We start from the raw sequence: 12,444 nt of genomic DNA on the forward strand, positions 1-12,444 counted from the left end.
TGTGTGCTTGTTCTCTGGGTTTTCATGAGTTTAAAATATGTACTTAAATTTTCAAAATGAACAAGGAACTTACCTTTCTGAACAAAGACCATGCTCCCACAAGCACCCATCATCTCATGGCAATCCAGCAGGCCTGAAGGGCTGCCCAGGCTTTGAATTTCTCCTTCAAGAACAGGGAACTGCCCAGTTGGCAGAGGTATGTTTGAGAACTTCATACAGCAACTGGGCTGAGCACGTGCAGAGCACCCCAACCTTTAATCAGTAGCAAGTTTTTCTTCTGCTGACTGACACATCTGTTCTGGCATTATCCAGAGAGCTGCTGTAACATTCAGACTTTTATCTAGGATTGATGAGGGAATGAAATTTATCTGGAAAGGGTAACAATAAAGCAGTGATTTTCCAAGTAATGAGAATGGTTTCTGGCGTGTCCACATATCCTGGGGATGCGCAACAGCCCCAGGAAAATGCCATCCAGCCTCTGCCGTTCCTTTCGTCCTCCCCCCCCCAACTCCCTTCTCTTTGGCAGCCCCACAAAGGGTTTAACATTTACTTGGATCCGATGCAGGCAGGACACGAGCCAGCCCTAAGGCGAAGGCTTGGCACGGGGAGCAAAAAGCAGCTTGCAGAACATGCCCATCTCCCCCGCGTCCTCCCCTCGCTGCTGCTGGTGAGCCAAGTCAGGCGGCTGCACCAGCGCCTTCGGCTCAGCTCCAGTTTCTTCCAAGAAGGGCTGAACCTCTCAAACTGCCCCACTGCCCGGGCCCTGCCAGCCCCCAGCCCCTGTAGGCGCACAGGAGCTCAGGGAGGGGCTGAAGCCACCGGAGGCTCTTTTGTCCCCATGGAGGCCCATTCCCAGGTCTTTACCAACAAGGTTGAGCTCTGCCCAGAGAGGAGAGGGTCTGAGATGGAAACTGACTGCATCCCACAGCCACTCAGCAGCAGGAGCGTTCTCCCTGTGTGCACATACAACCTGTATCTCAGGTCCTGTCCCAAAAACCTGCAAACAGCATCGGAGACCGACAAAAGTAATCCTTGCTCATACCACTGTTATTCCCTGGGACGCCTTGTTTCAGAACTCAAACAGTGCTGTCACCTACACTTTGTGTCCTCTCAGCACCTCAAGTGTTTCACTCCCCTTTTGCTGGTGCCCATTTCCACTTAGCTCTCACCCAGTTACTTTTTTGCAGCAGAGCCTCTGTGGATGTACCTGTGCCATTTCTCCACGGCTGCAGCAGTTCAGGGGCATTCATCTCAGACCCGAGCCACTGACTAAACACTGCTGCCGTCTGAAAGCCCTGTGGTGGCTTGCAGGGAATAATGAATGGAATTAGTCCAGCTGACAGCAACTACTGAGAAAGGAAACAGCACACATCACTTTTGGCTGGACACAGAGCGGAGAGGCTGTGGCTGAAGCTTGCTGTTTTAAAATCTCTCTGAAAAAACGAAAGCTTGCATGTGTTTGTTATGGCCACAGCATAATTTGATCCACAGAATAAACACAAAAGGATGCAAGGTTATTGTAATCTCATAGAATCATACAAAAATTAAGGTCGTAAAAAAAGCCTTCCAGATCATCTGGTCCAACCATCACCCTTACTACCAATGTCACCCACTAAATCACGTCCCTAAGGACCATGTCCAACCTTTCCTTGAACACCCCCAGGGACGGTGACTGGACCGCTTACCTGAGCAAGCCATTCCAACGCCTGACCACACTTTTTGGTAAGAAATGTCTCCGAATTGTTTTAGTTGTTGAAGGGTAGTGCTCCTTGTTCAGTTCGTTAATTGTTGAAGAGTAAGGGCATAACACTTCCATTTTTCCACTCACCAGGGACATCGTCTGACCACCAGGACTTTTCAGCTAGGATGGAGAGAGGCTTGGCAGCTACATCAGCCAGTTCCCTCCGCACCCTGGGATTCATGTCATCAGGCCCCATAGACTTGCACCTGTTTAGATTCACCAGGTGGTCTCGAGCCTGCTCTTCCCTTACAGTGGGTGGGACTTTGATCCCCCAGCCTCCATCTACGGGTTCAGGGAAATGAAAGACTTGAGAAGCCCGCCTACCAGTGCAGGTGGAGGCAAAGATGTTGCTGAGTACCTCAGCCTTCTCCACATCTGTCGTTGCCAATTACTCAGCTATAGAAACTCACTCCTAATATAAGAAATTAGCCACCCATAATCACTTACACACTCCTATTTTCACCCCTCAATTTATTTTCACAAATGTTAAAGGTGCATGGTGGTCCTCGGGGACTCCTCCTGTCACCCCAGCGCAGCAGCCCGAAGGGAGCTGGGTCCTCTCTTGTGCTCTTCCTCGAGGCTCTATGCAGAAGGGCTGCCACCTCTCGCACAAGGGCTGCCGGATGGGAAAGAAGCACTCACGCAAGCCCTGAGAATCAGCAACAGAGTGGTTTATTGCCAGGATGTCTTGCAGGTAATCCTGCGGGATGTCCGTGACATTCGGTGGCTCCAAGCTAGTGCTTGGGATGGAGCCTGCGTGACAACGAGTAGGGAGCTGGCCGGGCACGCCTGCGACGCTGTTTGCGCGCTTGGAGAGCAGAGAGCAGAGACCTGCTGCGGGAGTCCCAGGTCTGTTCTGGTGGAGGTGGATCCACTTCCATTGGTTCCTCCACGTCTGCTGGTGGATCCAGCTCCATGGGCTCCACGGTGTTGGGCAGAAGGATAAGCCAGTCCTTGCCCGGGACTGCCCAAACGGGATGCCTTCCATCTGGCATGTTTTCAGGCCAGGGTGCCGAACCAGGGGGTCGTCCAGTCCCACGCCTTGGTCCCGTGCCACTGTCGGGTTGATTTTCACGCGTGGGTCTGACGCTGCTGCCTGTTTTGTGGCCCTGGCTGGGTCCCGCACTGTCTTCCCTGTGATAGGCACGCCTGTGCTCCCCGCGGCTCTCTGGCTGATGTTCCTCTCTTTGCCTCGCGCCACCGTTGCCACTACGGGAAGGCCCAGGCCCCCTGTCACTGTGTGTTTGAGGGGATGGCCTGTTCCCCGCATCATTACGGTGCCAGCGGTACCGCTTAGAGGTGTCCGGGCTTGCTTGAGAGGCTCGCCTCTGCTCTGTGCGGCTGTCTGGCCGATGTTCCCGCCTTTTCCCCATGCCGTTGTTGCGACAGTTGGAAGGTCCATGCCCCGAGTCGCTGTCTGCTTTGGGGGAAGGACGGCGCACGGCTTGGAGTTGCCGATGTTTGAGCCCGTCCTTGCTGGGGACTGGCCGCACGCGATCCCTTCGATCAGGAGACCTTTCCCGCCGGGGTGACGAACCACGGGCTCGTTTGCTTCCACGCGTAGGTCCCGTGCCACTCTGCGGTGGATTTCCGATCGTGGGTCCGACGCTGCCGTCTTCTTTCTGGCCGTGTCTTCGTCCCACGCTGCGTTGTGGACTACGGGCACGCCTCTGCTCCGTGCGGCTGTCTGGCCGATGTTCCCGCCTTTTCCCCATGCCATCATTGCTACAGTTGGAAGGTCCATGCCCCGAGTCGCTCTCTGCATTGGGGGAAGGACGGCGCACGGCTTGGAGTTGCCGGTGTTTGAGCCCGTCCTTGCTGGGGCCTGGCCGCACGCGATCCCTCTGATCAGGAGACCTTTCCCGCTGGGGTGACGAACCACAGGCTCGTTCACTTCCACGCGTAGGTCCCGTGCCACTCTGCGGTGGATTTCCCTTCGTGGGTCCGACGCTGCCGTCTTCTTTCTGGCCGTGTCTGCGTCCCACGCTGCGTTGTGGACTACGGGCACGCCTCTGCTCTGTGCGGCTGTCTGGCCGATGTTCCCGCCTTCGCCCCACGCGACTATTGCGTGAATCGTAAGGCCCATGGCCCGAGTCGCTCTCTGCATTGGGGGAAGGACGGCGCGCGGCTTGGAGTTGCTCAGGTTTGAGCCCGTCCTTGCTGGGGCCTGGCCGCACGCGATGCCTTTGTTCAGGAGACTTTTCAGGCCGGGGTGCCGAACCACGGGCTCGTTCTCTTCCACGCCGAGGTCCCGTGCCACTCTGCGCTTCGTTTCCATTTGTAGGCCCGACGCTGCCATCCCGTGTATGGCCATGCTTGGGTCCCACACTGTGTCGCGCGCTATGATCACGCCTGTGCTCCTTGCGGCTCTCTGGCTGATGTTCTTGCCTTTGCCTCACGCCGCCGTTGTGACTAGGAGAAGGCCCAGGCCCCCTGTCGCTGTGTGCTTGAGGGGCCTGCCTGTTCCCCGCGTCATTGCGGTGCCAATGGTACCGCCTGTAAGCGTCTGGGGGCTGCGCGCCAGAGCTCCCTTGGGCACTGGTGCCTTTTGTGCCGCCGGCGCTCTGCCTTCGCCCATGACGCTTCTCCTTCTCATCACCTGCCGTCCTTGTTGGTGCTTGCTGGGACTGCATCGCTGTCCTCTCACACCAACGAGGGCTGCCTCTCGCCTTGCTGCTTCCGGTCTTCCTCCTGCCGCGGATGCTGGCTGTCAGAGGACCTAGTAGCTGAGCGAGTGGCGGGCCAGCGGCAGGGGGGCCTCTTTTATAGGGCCCACGGCAAAGGCGGGGCAGTGGTGGCCATTGTGACGTCAGCAAGCCGCTGTGATGAAACGGCCCGTGATTGGCCAACTTTGGGCGGCTTTGTTGGGGGTAGCCTGGACGATGCCCTCATGTGGAAGGAGGAGGAGGGCTGTGGGGGGGTCGCCTGAGGGCCCCTTTTGTGGGGCTGGCTCCCCCGGGCCATTTGGCTTGCCAGAGAGAAAGGCTGCCCCTCGGCCACAGGGACTGCCCCGCACCTCCCATCCTGTGCCCTGGCTTTATTTTTAACACTGGTTTTTAGGTAATTTCATTCTGTTCTTTATGGAAAAGAACAGAAGTAAGGTGCATCTTCAGCCCTAATGCCCAGGTGCGCTTTGCGCTCTGAGTGAAGAATTTCTTCCCCACGTCACATCTAATCGAAATCTCCCCTCCGTTTGTTCAAAGCCATGATTCATGGTTCCATGGCCACACTCCCTGGTGGAGTCCCTCTCCGTTTTTGTTTTTTTTTTTTTCTTTTTTAGGCCACTTTTATGGGTAAGCTTAGGTGGCAAAAATGCAGGACCTTGCAAATTGCAGCCCTGCCTACCTTGTTCCTCATGTTCCATATGATCTTTTCCAGCTCAGGCTCTAGCCTCTCATCAGCGTAACATAGAATCATAGAAACATTCAGGTTGGAAAAGACCTCCAAGATCATCCGGTCCAACCATCACCCTGCTACCAATGTCACCCACTAAACCACGTTCCTACGCACCACGTCCAACCTTTCCTTGAACACAGAATCACACAGAATGACAGAATCATTGAGGTTGGAAGAGACTTCCAAGATCACCGAGTCCAACCTCTGACCTAACACTAACAAGTCCTCCACTAAACCATATCACTAAGCTCTACATCTAAACGTCTTTGAAAGACCTCCAGGGGTGGTGACTCAACCACTTCCCTGGGCAGCCCATTCCAATGCCTAACAACCCTTTTGGTAAACAAGACAGCAGTTTAACTGATCCCCCTCCTGACTTCGCCAAGAACAGAGAACTCTACCATTTCGTGGTCACTCTGCCCACGACAACTCCCACCAGCCCTTCTCTGTTTGTGAACAGAAGGTCTAGCGGGGCACCTCCCCTAATAGGCTCACTAACCAGCTGCGTCAGGAAGTTATCTTCCACGTTCTCCAGAAACCTCCTAGACTGCTTCCTCTGAGCTGTATTGTATTTCCAGGATATGTCTGGGAAGTTGAAGTCCCCCACGAGAACAAGTGCTGGCGATTTCGCAGCTGCTGCCAGCTGCCTGTAGAACTCCTCATCCGTCTCCTCATCCTGGTCTGGCGGACTATAACAGACCCCGACCAGGATGCCTGCCTTGTTGGCCTTCCCGCTGATCCTAACCCATAGGGACGCAACCTTGCCATTCCCAGTCTCGAGTTCCACAACATCCAAACACTCTCTAATACAGAGAGCCACACCATCACCCGTCCTCTGCTGCCTGGCCCTTCTGAAGAGCGGATAGCCAGTCACTGCAGCACTCCAGTCAGCACTCAACACCCCCAGGGACGGTGACGCCACCACCTCCCTGGGCAACCCGTTCCAATGCCTGACCACTCTTTCTGAGAAGAAATGTCTTCTGCTTGTTTGAATTGTTGAAGAGCAGTGCTTACACTGAGTCAAGGACGTTTCAGCTTCTCACGCTGCCCTGCCAGTGAGGAGGCTGGGCGTGCAGGAGGAGCTGGGAGGGGACAGAAGCAGGACAGGTGACCCCAACTGGCCAAAGGGATATTCCATACCGTGTGCTGTGGTGCGTCCTGGTTTTGGCTAGGATAGAGCTAATTTTCCTCCTAGTAGCTGGTAGGGTGCTGTGCTTTGGATTTAGGATGAGAGTAATGTTGATAACACGCTGCTGTTTGACTGGTTGCAGAGCAGTGCTTACACTAAGCCAAGGACTTTTCAGCTTCTCGCTCTGTCCTACCAGCACGCAGGCTGGGCGTGCAGCAGGAGCTGGGAGGGGACAGAAGCAGGACAGCTGACCCCAACTGGCCAAAGGGGTATTCCGTACCGTATGGCGTCATGCTGGACAAGTACTGTGGGGTACCGGCTGCTCGGGGACAGGCTGGGCATCGGTCAGCGGGTGGTGAGCAACTGCACTGGGCCAAGCCCCAGCACGTTGCAGTGATTTGTGTCTCTCTGGAATTGCTAGGGCGATGACACACCTTTTTCAAGCCCTTCATTCTTCCATTTTTTTAGGATTTTGCACCTGTTCAGGGGTGAATTTCCAAAGCACTGGAGGTGTCCACTGCTCTAGATGCCTGCCCATATCCTCCAACACTGCCTGCCACTCATAACTCTTCTGCCTCAGAACAGATCTCTGGATGGCATTCCTAAGTAGGTGGTTAACCTTGGACAACACCTGAAGCGCGCTCAGGAGATGTTACAATAAGAACATGCTGGTCTGAACATCCACAGGATATTGAAAGACCTGAAGAGCTATCGTAACTAGCCTGGAGGAGAATCACAGAATCACAGAATCGTCTAGGTTGGAAGAGACCTCCAAGATCATCTAGTCCAACCTCAGCCCTAACACTAACAAGTCCTACACTAAACCATATCACTAAGGGCTACATCTAAACGTCTTCTAAAGACCTCCAGGGATGGTGACTCAACCACCTCTCTGGGCAGTCCATTCCAATGCCTAACAACCCTTTCAGTAAAGAAGTTCTTCCTAACATCCAACCTAAACCTCCCCTGGCGCAACTTTCGCCCATTCCCCCTCGTCCTGTCACCAGGCACGTGGGAGAATAGACCAACCCCCACCTCTCTACAGCCTCCTTTAAGGTACCCATAGAGAGCGATGAGGTCGCCCCTGAGCCTCCTCTTCTCCAGGCTAAACAACCCCAGCTCCCTCAGCCGCTCCTCGTAAGACTTGTTCTCCAGACCCCTCACCAGCTTCGTTGCCCTTCTCTGGACTCTCTCGAGCACCTCCATGTCCTTCTTGTAGCGAGGGGCCCAAAACTGAACACAGTACTCGAGGTGCGGCCTCACCAGAGCCGAGTACAGGGGGACAATCACCTCCTTAGACCTGCTGGCCACACTGCTTCTTATGCAAGCCAGGATGCTCTTGGCCTTCTTGGCCACCTGAGCACACTGCTGGCTCATATTCAGCTGCCTATCAACCAGTACTCCCAGGTCCTTCTCGGCCAGGCAGCTTTCCAACCACTCTTCTCCCAGCCTGTAGCGCTGCTTGGGGTTGTTACGCCCCAGGTGCAGGACCCGGCACTTGGCCTTGTTGAACTTCATACAGTTGACCTCAGCCCATCGCTCCAGCCTATCCAGATCCTCCTGCAGAGCCTTCCTGCCCTCGAGCAGATCGACACACGCACTTAGCTTGGTGTCATCTGCAAACTTACTGAGGGTGCACTGGACGCCCTCATCCAGATCATCGATAAAGATATTAAAGAGGACCGGCCCCAGTACCGAGCCCTGGGGGACACCACTAGTGACCGGCCTCCAACCGGATTTGACTCCATTCACCACAACTCTCTGGGCCCGGCCATCCAGCCAGTTTCTAACCCAGCGAAGCGTACGCCAGTCCAAGCCCCGAGCAGCCAGTTTCTTGAGGAGAATGTTGTGGGGAACGGTGTCAAAAGCCTTACTGAAGTCAAGGTAGACCACATCCACAGCCTTTCCCTCATCCACCAAGCGCATCACTTGGTCATAGAAGGAGATCAGGTTCGTCAAGCAGGACCTACCTTTCATAAACCCATGCTGACTGGGCCTGATCGCCTGCTTGCCCTGCAAGTGCCGCGTGATGACATTCAAGATAATCTGCTCCATGAGCTTCCCTGGCACTGAGGTCAAGCTAACAGGCCTATAGTTCCCCGGGTCTACCCTCCGGCCCTTCTTGTAGATGGGCGTCACATTTGCTAGCCGCCAGTCGACTGGGACCTCCCCTGATAGCCAGGACTGCCGATAAATAACGGAAAGCGGCTCGGCCAGCTCCTCCGCCAGTTCGCTCAGTACCCTCGGGTGGATCCCATCCGGCCCCATCGACTTGTGTACATCCAAGTGTTGTAGCAGGTCGCCAACCATTTCCTCATGGATAGTGAGGGCCACAGCCTGCTCCCCATCCCCTTCCACCAGCTCAGGGTACGAGGTATCCAGAGAACAACCGGTCTTGCCGCTAAAGACTGAGGCAAAGAAAGCATTGAGCACCTCAGCCTTTTCCTCATCTTTTGTAACTAAGTTTCCCCCCGCATCCAGTAAAGGATGGAGATTCTCCTTAGTCCTCCTTTTTGCGTTGATGTATTTGTAAAAACGTTTTTTGTTATCTTTAACGGCAGTAGCCAGATTGAGCTCCAGATGAACTTTGGCCTTTCTAATTTTGTCCCTAAACAGCCTCGCAACATCCTTATAGTCCTCCTGAGTAGCCCCCCCTCTTTTCCAAAGATTATAAACCCTCCTTTTTCTCCTAAGCTCGAGCCACAACTCTCTGCTCAGCCAGGCCGGTCTAGTTCCGCGTCGGCTCGTCTTTGGGCACGTGGGGACAGACCGCTCCTGAGCCATTAAGATTTCCTTCTTGAGGAGTGCCCAGCCTTCCTGGACTCCTTTGCCCTTCAGAACCTCCTCCCAAGGGACTCTGCCAACCAGTGTCCTGAACAGCTCAAAGTCAGCCCTTCGGAAGTCCAAGACAGCGGTTTTACTGGTCCCCTTCCTGACTTCGCCAAGAATAGAGGACTGAACCATTTCGTGGTCACTCTGCCCAAGACAGCTCTCAACCACCACATCTCCCACCAGTCCGTCACTGTTTGTGAACAGAAGGTCTAGCGGGGCTCCTCCCCTGGTAGGCTCTCTAACCAGCTGCGTCAGGAAGTTATCTTCCACGCTCTCCAGAAACCTCCTAGACTGCTTTCTCTGGGCTGTGTTGTGCTTCCAGGATATGTCTGGGAAGTTGAAGTCCCCCACGAGAACAAGCGCTGACGATTTCGCGGCTTCTGCCAGCTGCCTGTAGAACTCCTCATCAGTCTCCTCATCCTGGTTCGGCGGTCTATAACAGACCCCCACCAGGATGCTTGCCTTGTTGGCCTTCCCGCTGATCCTAACCCATAGGGACTCAACCTTATCATTCCCAGCCTCAAGTTCCTCAACATCTAAACACTCTCTAATATAGACAGCCACACCACCACCCCTTCTGTGCAGCCTGTCCCTACTGAAGAGCCTATAGCCAGACATTGCAGCACTCCAGTCATGAGAGTGGTCCCACCACGTTTCCGTGATGGCAACCAAGTCATAGCCTTCCCGCTGCACGATGGCATCCAGCTCCTCCTGTTTGTTGCCCATGCTGCGTGCATTAGTGTAGATGCACTTCAGTCGGGCCATTGCCTTCTTCCCCGGCTTTGCCATTGTTCCCCCCGGCACAGCTCCAACAAGCCTTCTTTCAGCCCCATCCCCCTTCTTTCCTAGTTTAAAGCCCTCTCAGCGAGCCCTGCCAGCTCCTGGGCTAGGATCCGTTTTCCCCTTAGAGACAGGGACCCATCTGCGGCCATCAGGCCGGGTGCCGAGTAAAGCGCCCCATGGTCAAAAAACCCAAAAGTTCTGTGTTGGCACCAGCCTCTGAGCCATGTTTTAATCAGGTGGGCTTTCCGTGTCCTCTCGGTACCCCTCCCTGCTACTGCAGGGATAGATGAAAACACCACCTGTACTCCCGCTCCATCCACTAACCGTCCCAGTCCCCTAAAGTCCCGTTTGATAGCCTTCAGGCTTCTCTCTTCAAGATCATCACTGCCAGCCTGGACTATCAAAAGAGGGTAGTAGTCAGAGGGGCGAACCAGGTAGGGAAGCTTCCTGGCAATATCCCTGACCCTGGCCCCAGGGAGGCAGCAGACTTCCCTGCGGGTAGGGTCAGGTCGACAAACAGGGCCCTCTGTTCCCCTGAGAAGGGAGTCGCCTACTACGATCACCCTTCTGTCTTTCTTGGTGGAGGCAGTCTTGAGGCGTGGAGTCGGCTTCCTCGCCCTAGGCATCCTCCTGGGTAGCCTTTCTACCTCGTCCTCACCCACCGGTCTCTCAAGCTCCAGGGCCTCAAATCTGTTACGTAAGGGCACCTGGGAAGGCGGGGCCAGTAGGGGGGGCGTTGCCTGAAAGGTCGAGCAGGGACCTGTCTCCATCCCTCCTCAACTTCTAGGTTGCCTCCCTCTGCCCGACAGCGACAGGGCAGGGGGTCCATCCCCATTTGGGGTATCTCACCCCCGTACCTCTCCTTCAGGCCCTGCAGGGAGTCACTCCACCAGTCTATCTCCCGCTCACACTCCCTAATAGCCCTCAACCTCTCCACCTCCTCTTTGAGTTCTGCCACCGGGCGGACCAGGTCATCCACCTGCTCGCACCTCACACACACAGCGCCTCTGCCTCCCTCAGATGGCAGCAACAGGCTCAGGCAGTCCCTGCACCCAGAGACCTGAACTGCCGCATTGTTGAGCAGGCAGTCAGTGTGGGTGGCCACAGACTTTCTAGAGAAAGTACTCTGCCTGGTGAAGACCATCGCAGCCCGGCTAGCAGTCAACAGCCGTTAAAGATGTTGTTCTTATGGGCAGGGGGAAACTCTGCCCTCTCCACCCTCCCTGCTCGCCCTGCCTGCGCGAACTGCCGCCCCCACCCTTCTGACGGGCCGCGCCCTGTTTGCCCGCCCTGGTCGCCGCGCTCCTGGTCACTCGCGCTCCCTAGGGGCTGCTTTTGAACGGCCGGGGAGGGGGCGCTACTGGCTCCGCCTACGCCTCGTTAGCCTCCCTCGCGGGGGCTGCCGGGTCCTGGCGGCTCCCTCGAGCGGCCTCGATGTCGGAAAAAAAGCCCTGCCTGTCCCGATCCCCCGCTCCGCTGCAGAACGCGTCTGCCCCGGAGCCGATCGCCTCGGCAAGTGGCTGAGAAGAGGCAGGTGAAGGAGAAAGGGAGAGTGAACAAGTGGGAAAAATCATCTCCGGCGGTCCCCTGCATATATTGGCTCCCTGAAGAGAAAAGGTCCTTGAAATATCCTCTCCTGAGGTAGCCTATGCCAAGGATGCACGGAGCATCCGGGCCAGTCACAATAGGGTGCTTTTGCCACTCATTCCCAGTTAGGCTCACGCTGGTATCGGCCTCGGGTAGTTCTTGATGCCCTTATGATATCTTCTACTTCGTCTTCCTGTTCCTCTGATGGCCCAGCCACTTTGGAGTAGCCTATCTCGTCTTCTCCTCCCTCCCCAGTCTGAGTAGGAGTTCCTCTGCTTTCTAAACGACCTGACTTTCTCATCCCTTTCTAAAAAGGGGTGTGATGTTTCCCCTTTTCCACTCACCAGAGACATCGCCTGACCGCCAGGACTTTTCAACTAGGATGGAGAGAGGCTTGGCAGCTACATCAGCCAGTTCCCTCCGCACCCTGGGATTCATGTCATCAGGCCCCATACACTTCACAGTATCACAGTATCACAGATTTCTAGGTTGGAAGAGACCTCCAAGATCATCTAGTCCAACCTCAGCCCTAACACTAACAAGTCCTACACTAAACCATATCACTAAGGGCTACATCTAAACGTCTTTTAAAGACCTCCAGGGATGGTGACTCCACCACCTCCCTGGGCAGCCCGTTCCAATGCTTAATAACCCTTTCGGTAAAGAAGTACTTCCTAACATCCAACCTAAAACTCCCCTGTCGCAACTTTCGCCCATTCCCCCTCGTCCTGTCACCAGGCACGTAGGAGAACAGGCCAACGCCCACCTCTTTACAGCCTCCTTTAAGGTACCCATAGAGAGCGATGAGGTCGCCCCTGAGCCTCCTCTTCTCCAGGCTGAACGAGCCCAGCTCCCTCAGCCGCTCCTCGTAAGACTTGTTCTCCAGACCCCTCACCAGCTTGGTCGCCCTTCTCTGGACTCGCTCGAGCACGTCCATGTCCTTCCTGTAGCGAGGGGCCCAAAACTGAACACAGTA

General features: G+C 55.3%; 2 protein-coding genes across 4 annotated transcripts in view; both read right to left on the reverse strand.

Annotated features, from left to right (window-relative positions):
• Positions 1-117: 117 nt before the first annotated feature.
• LOC308198223 (uncharacterized protein) lies at positions 118-4,189 on the reverse strand. Of its 3 annotated transcripts, XM_080600282.1 has the most exons (3): positions 1,686-4,189; positions 1,208-1,295; positions 118-368 (listed from the first exon to the last, which is right to left on the reverse strand). In XM_080600282.1, the coding sequence occupies exon 1, from the start codon at positions 4,053-4,055 to the stop codon at positions 2,208-2,210; it is 1,848 nt and encodes a 615-aa protein (XP_080456408.1). In that variant the 5' UTR covers positions 4,056-4,189; the 3' UTR covers positions 118-368; positions 1,208-1,295; positions 1,686-2,207. The 3 variants fall into 3 exon arrangements, with proteins under 3 accessions (XP_080456408.1, XP_080456406.1, XP_080456407.1); XM_080600280.1 differs by having other exon boundaries at positions 118-1,295; XM_080600281.1 differs by having other exon boundaries at positions 1,208-4,189.
• LOC308197743 (uncharacterized protein) overlaps positions 2,314-12,444 on the reverse strand; it is a gene marked incomplete at its 5' end in the record, with an annotated part of 29,446 nt that continues 19,315 nt past the window's right edge. The window contains 2 exons of the mRNA XM_080598734.1: positions 2,314-2,428; positions 6,827-9,702. Of these exons, the coding sequence (XP_080454860.1) occupies positions 7,086-9,702 (2,617 nt within the window). The 3' untranslated portion in view covers positions 2,314-2,428; positions 6,827-7,085. The remainder of the gene's footprint in view (positions 2,429-6,826; positions 9,703-12,444) is intronic.

Source organism: Anser brachyrhynchus, assembly GCF_964034855.1.
Source record: "Anser brachyrhynchus genome assembly, chromosome: 7".
Classification (NCBI taxonomy): domain Eukaryota; kingdom Metazoa; phylum Chordata; class Aves; order Anseriformes; family Anatidae; genus Anser; species Anser brachyrhynchus.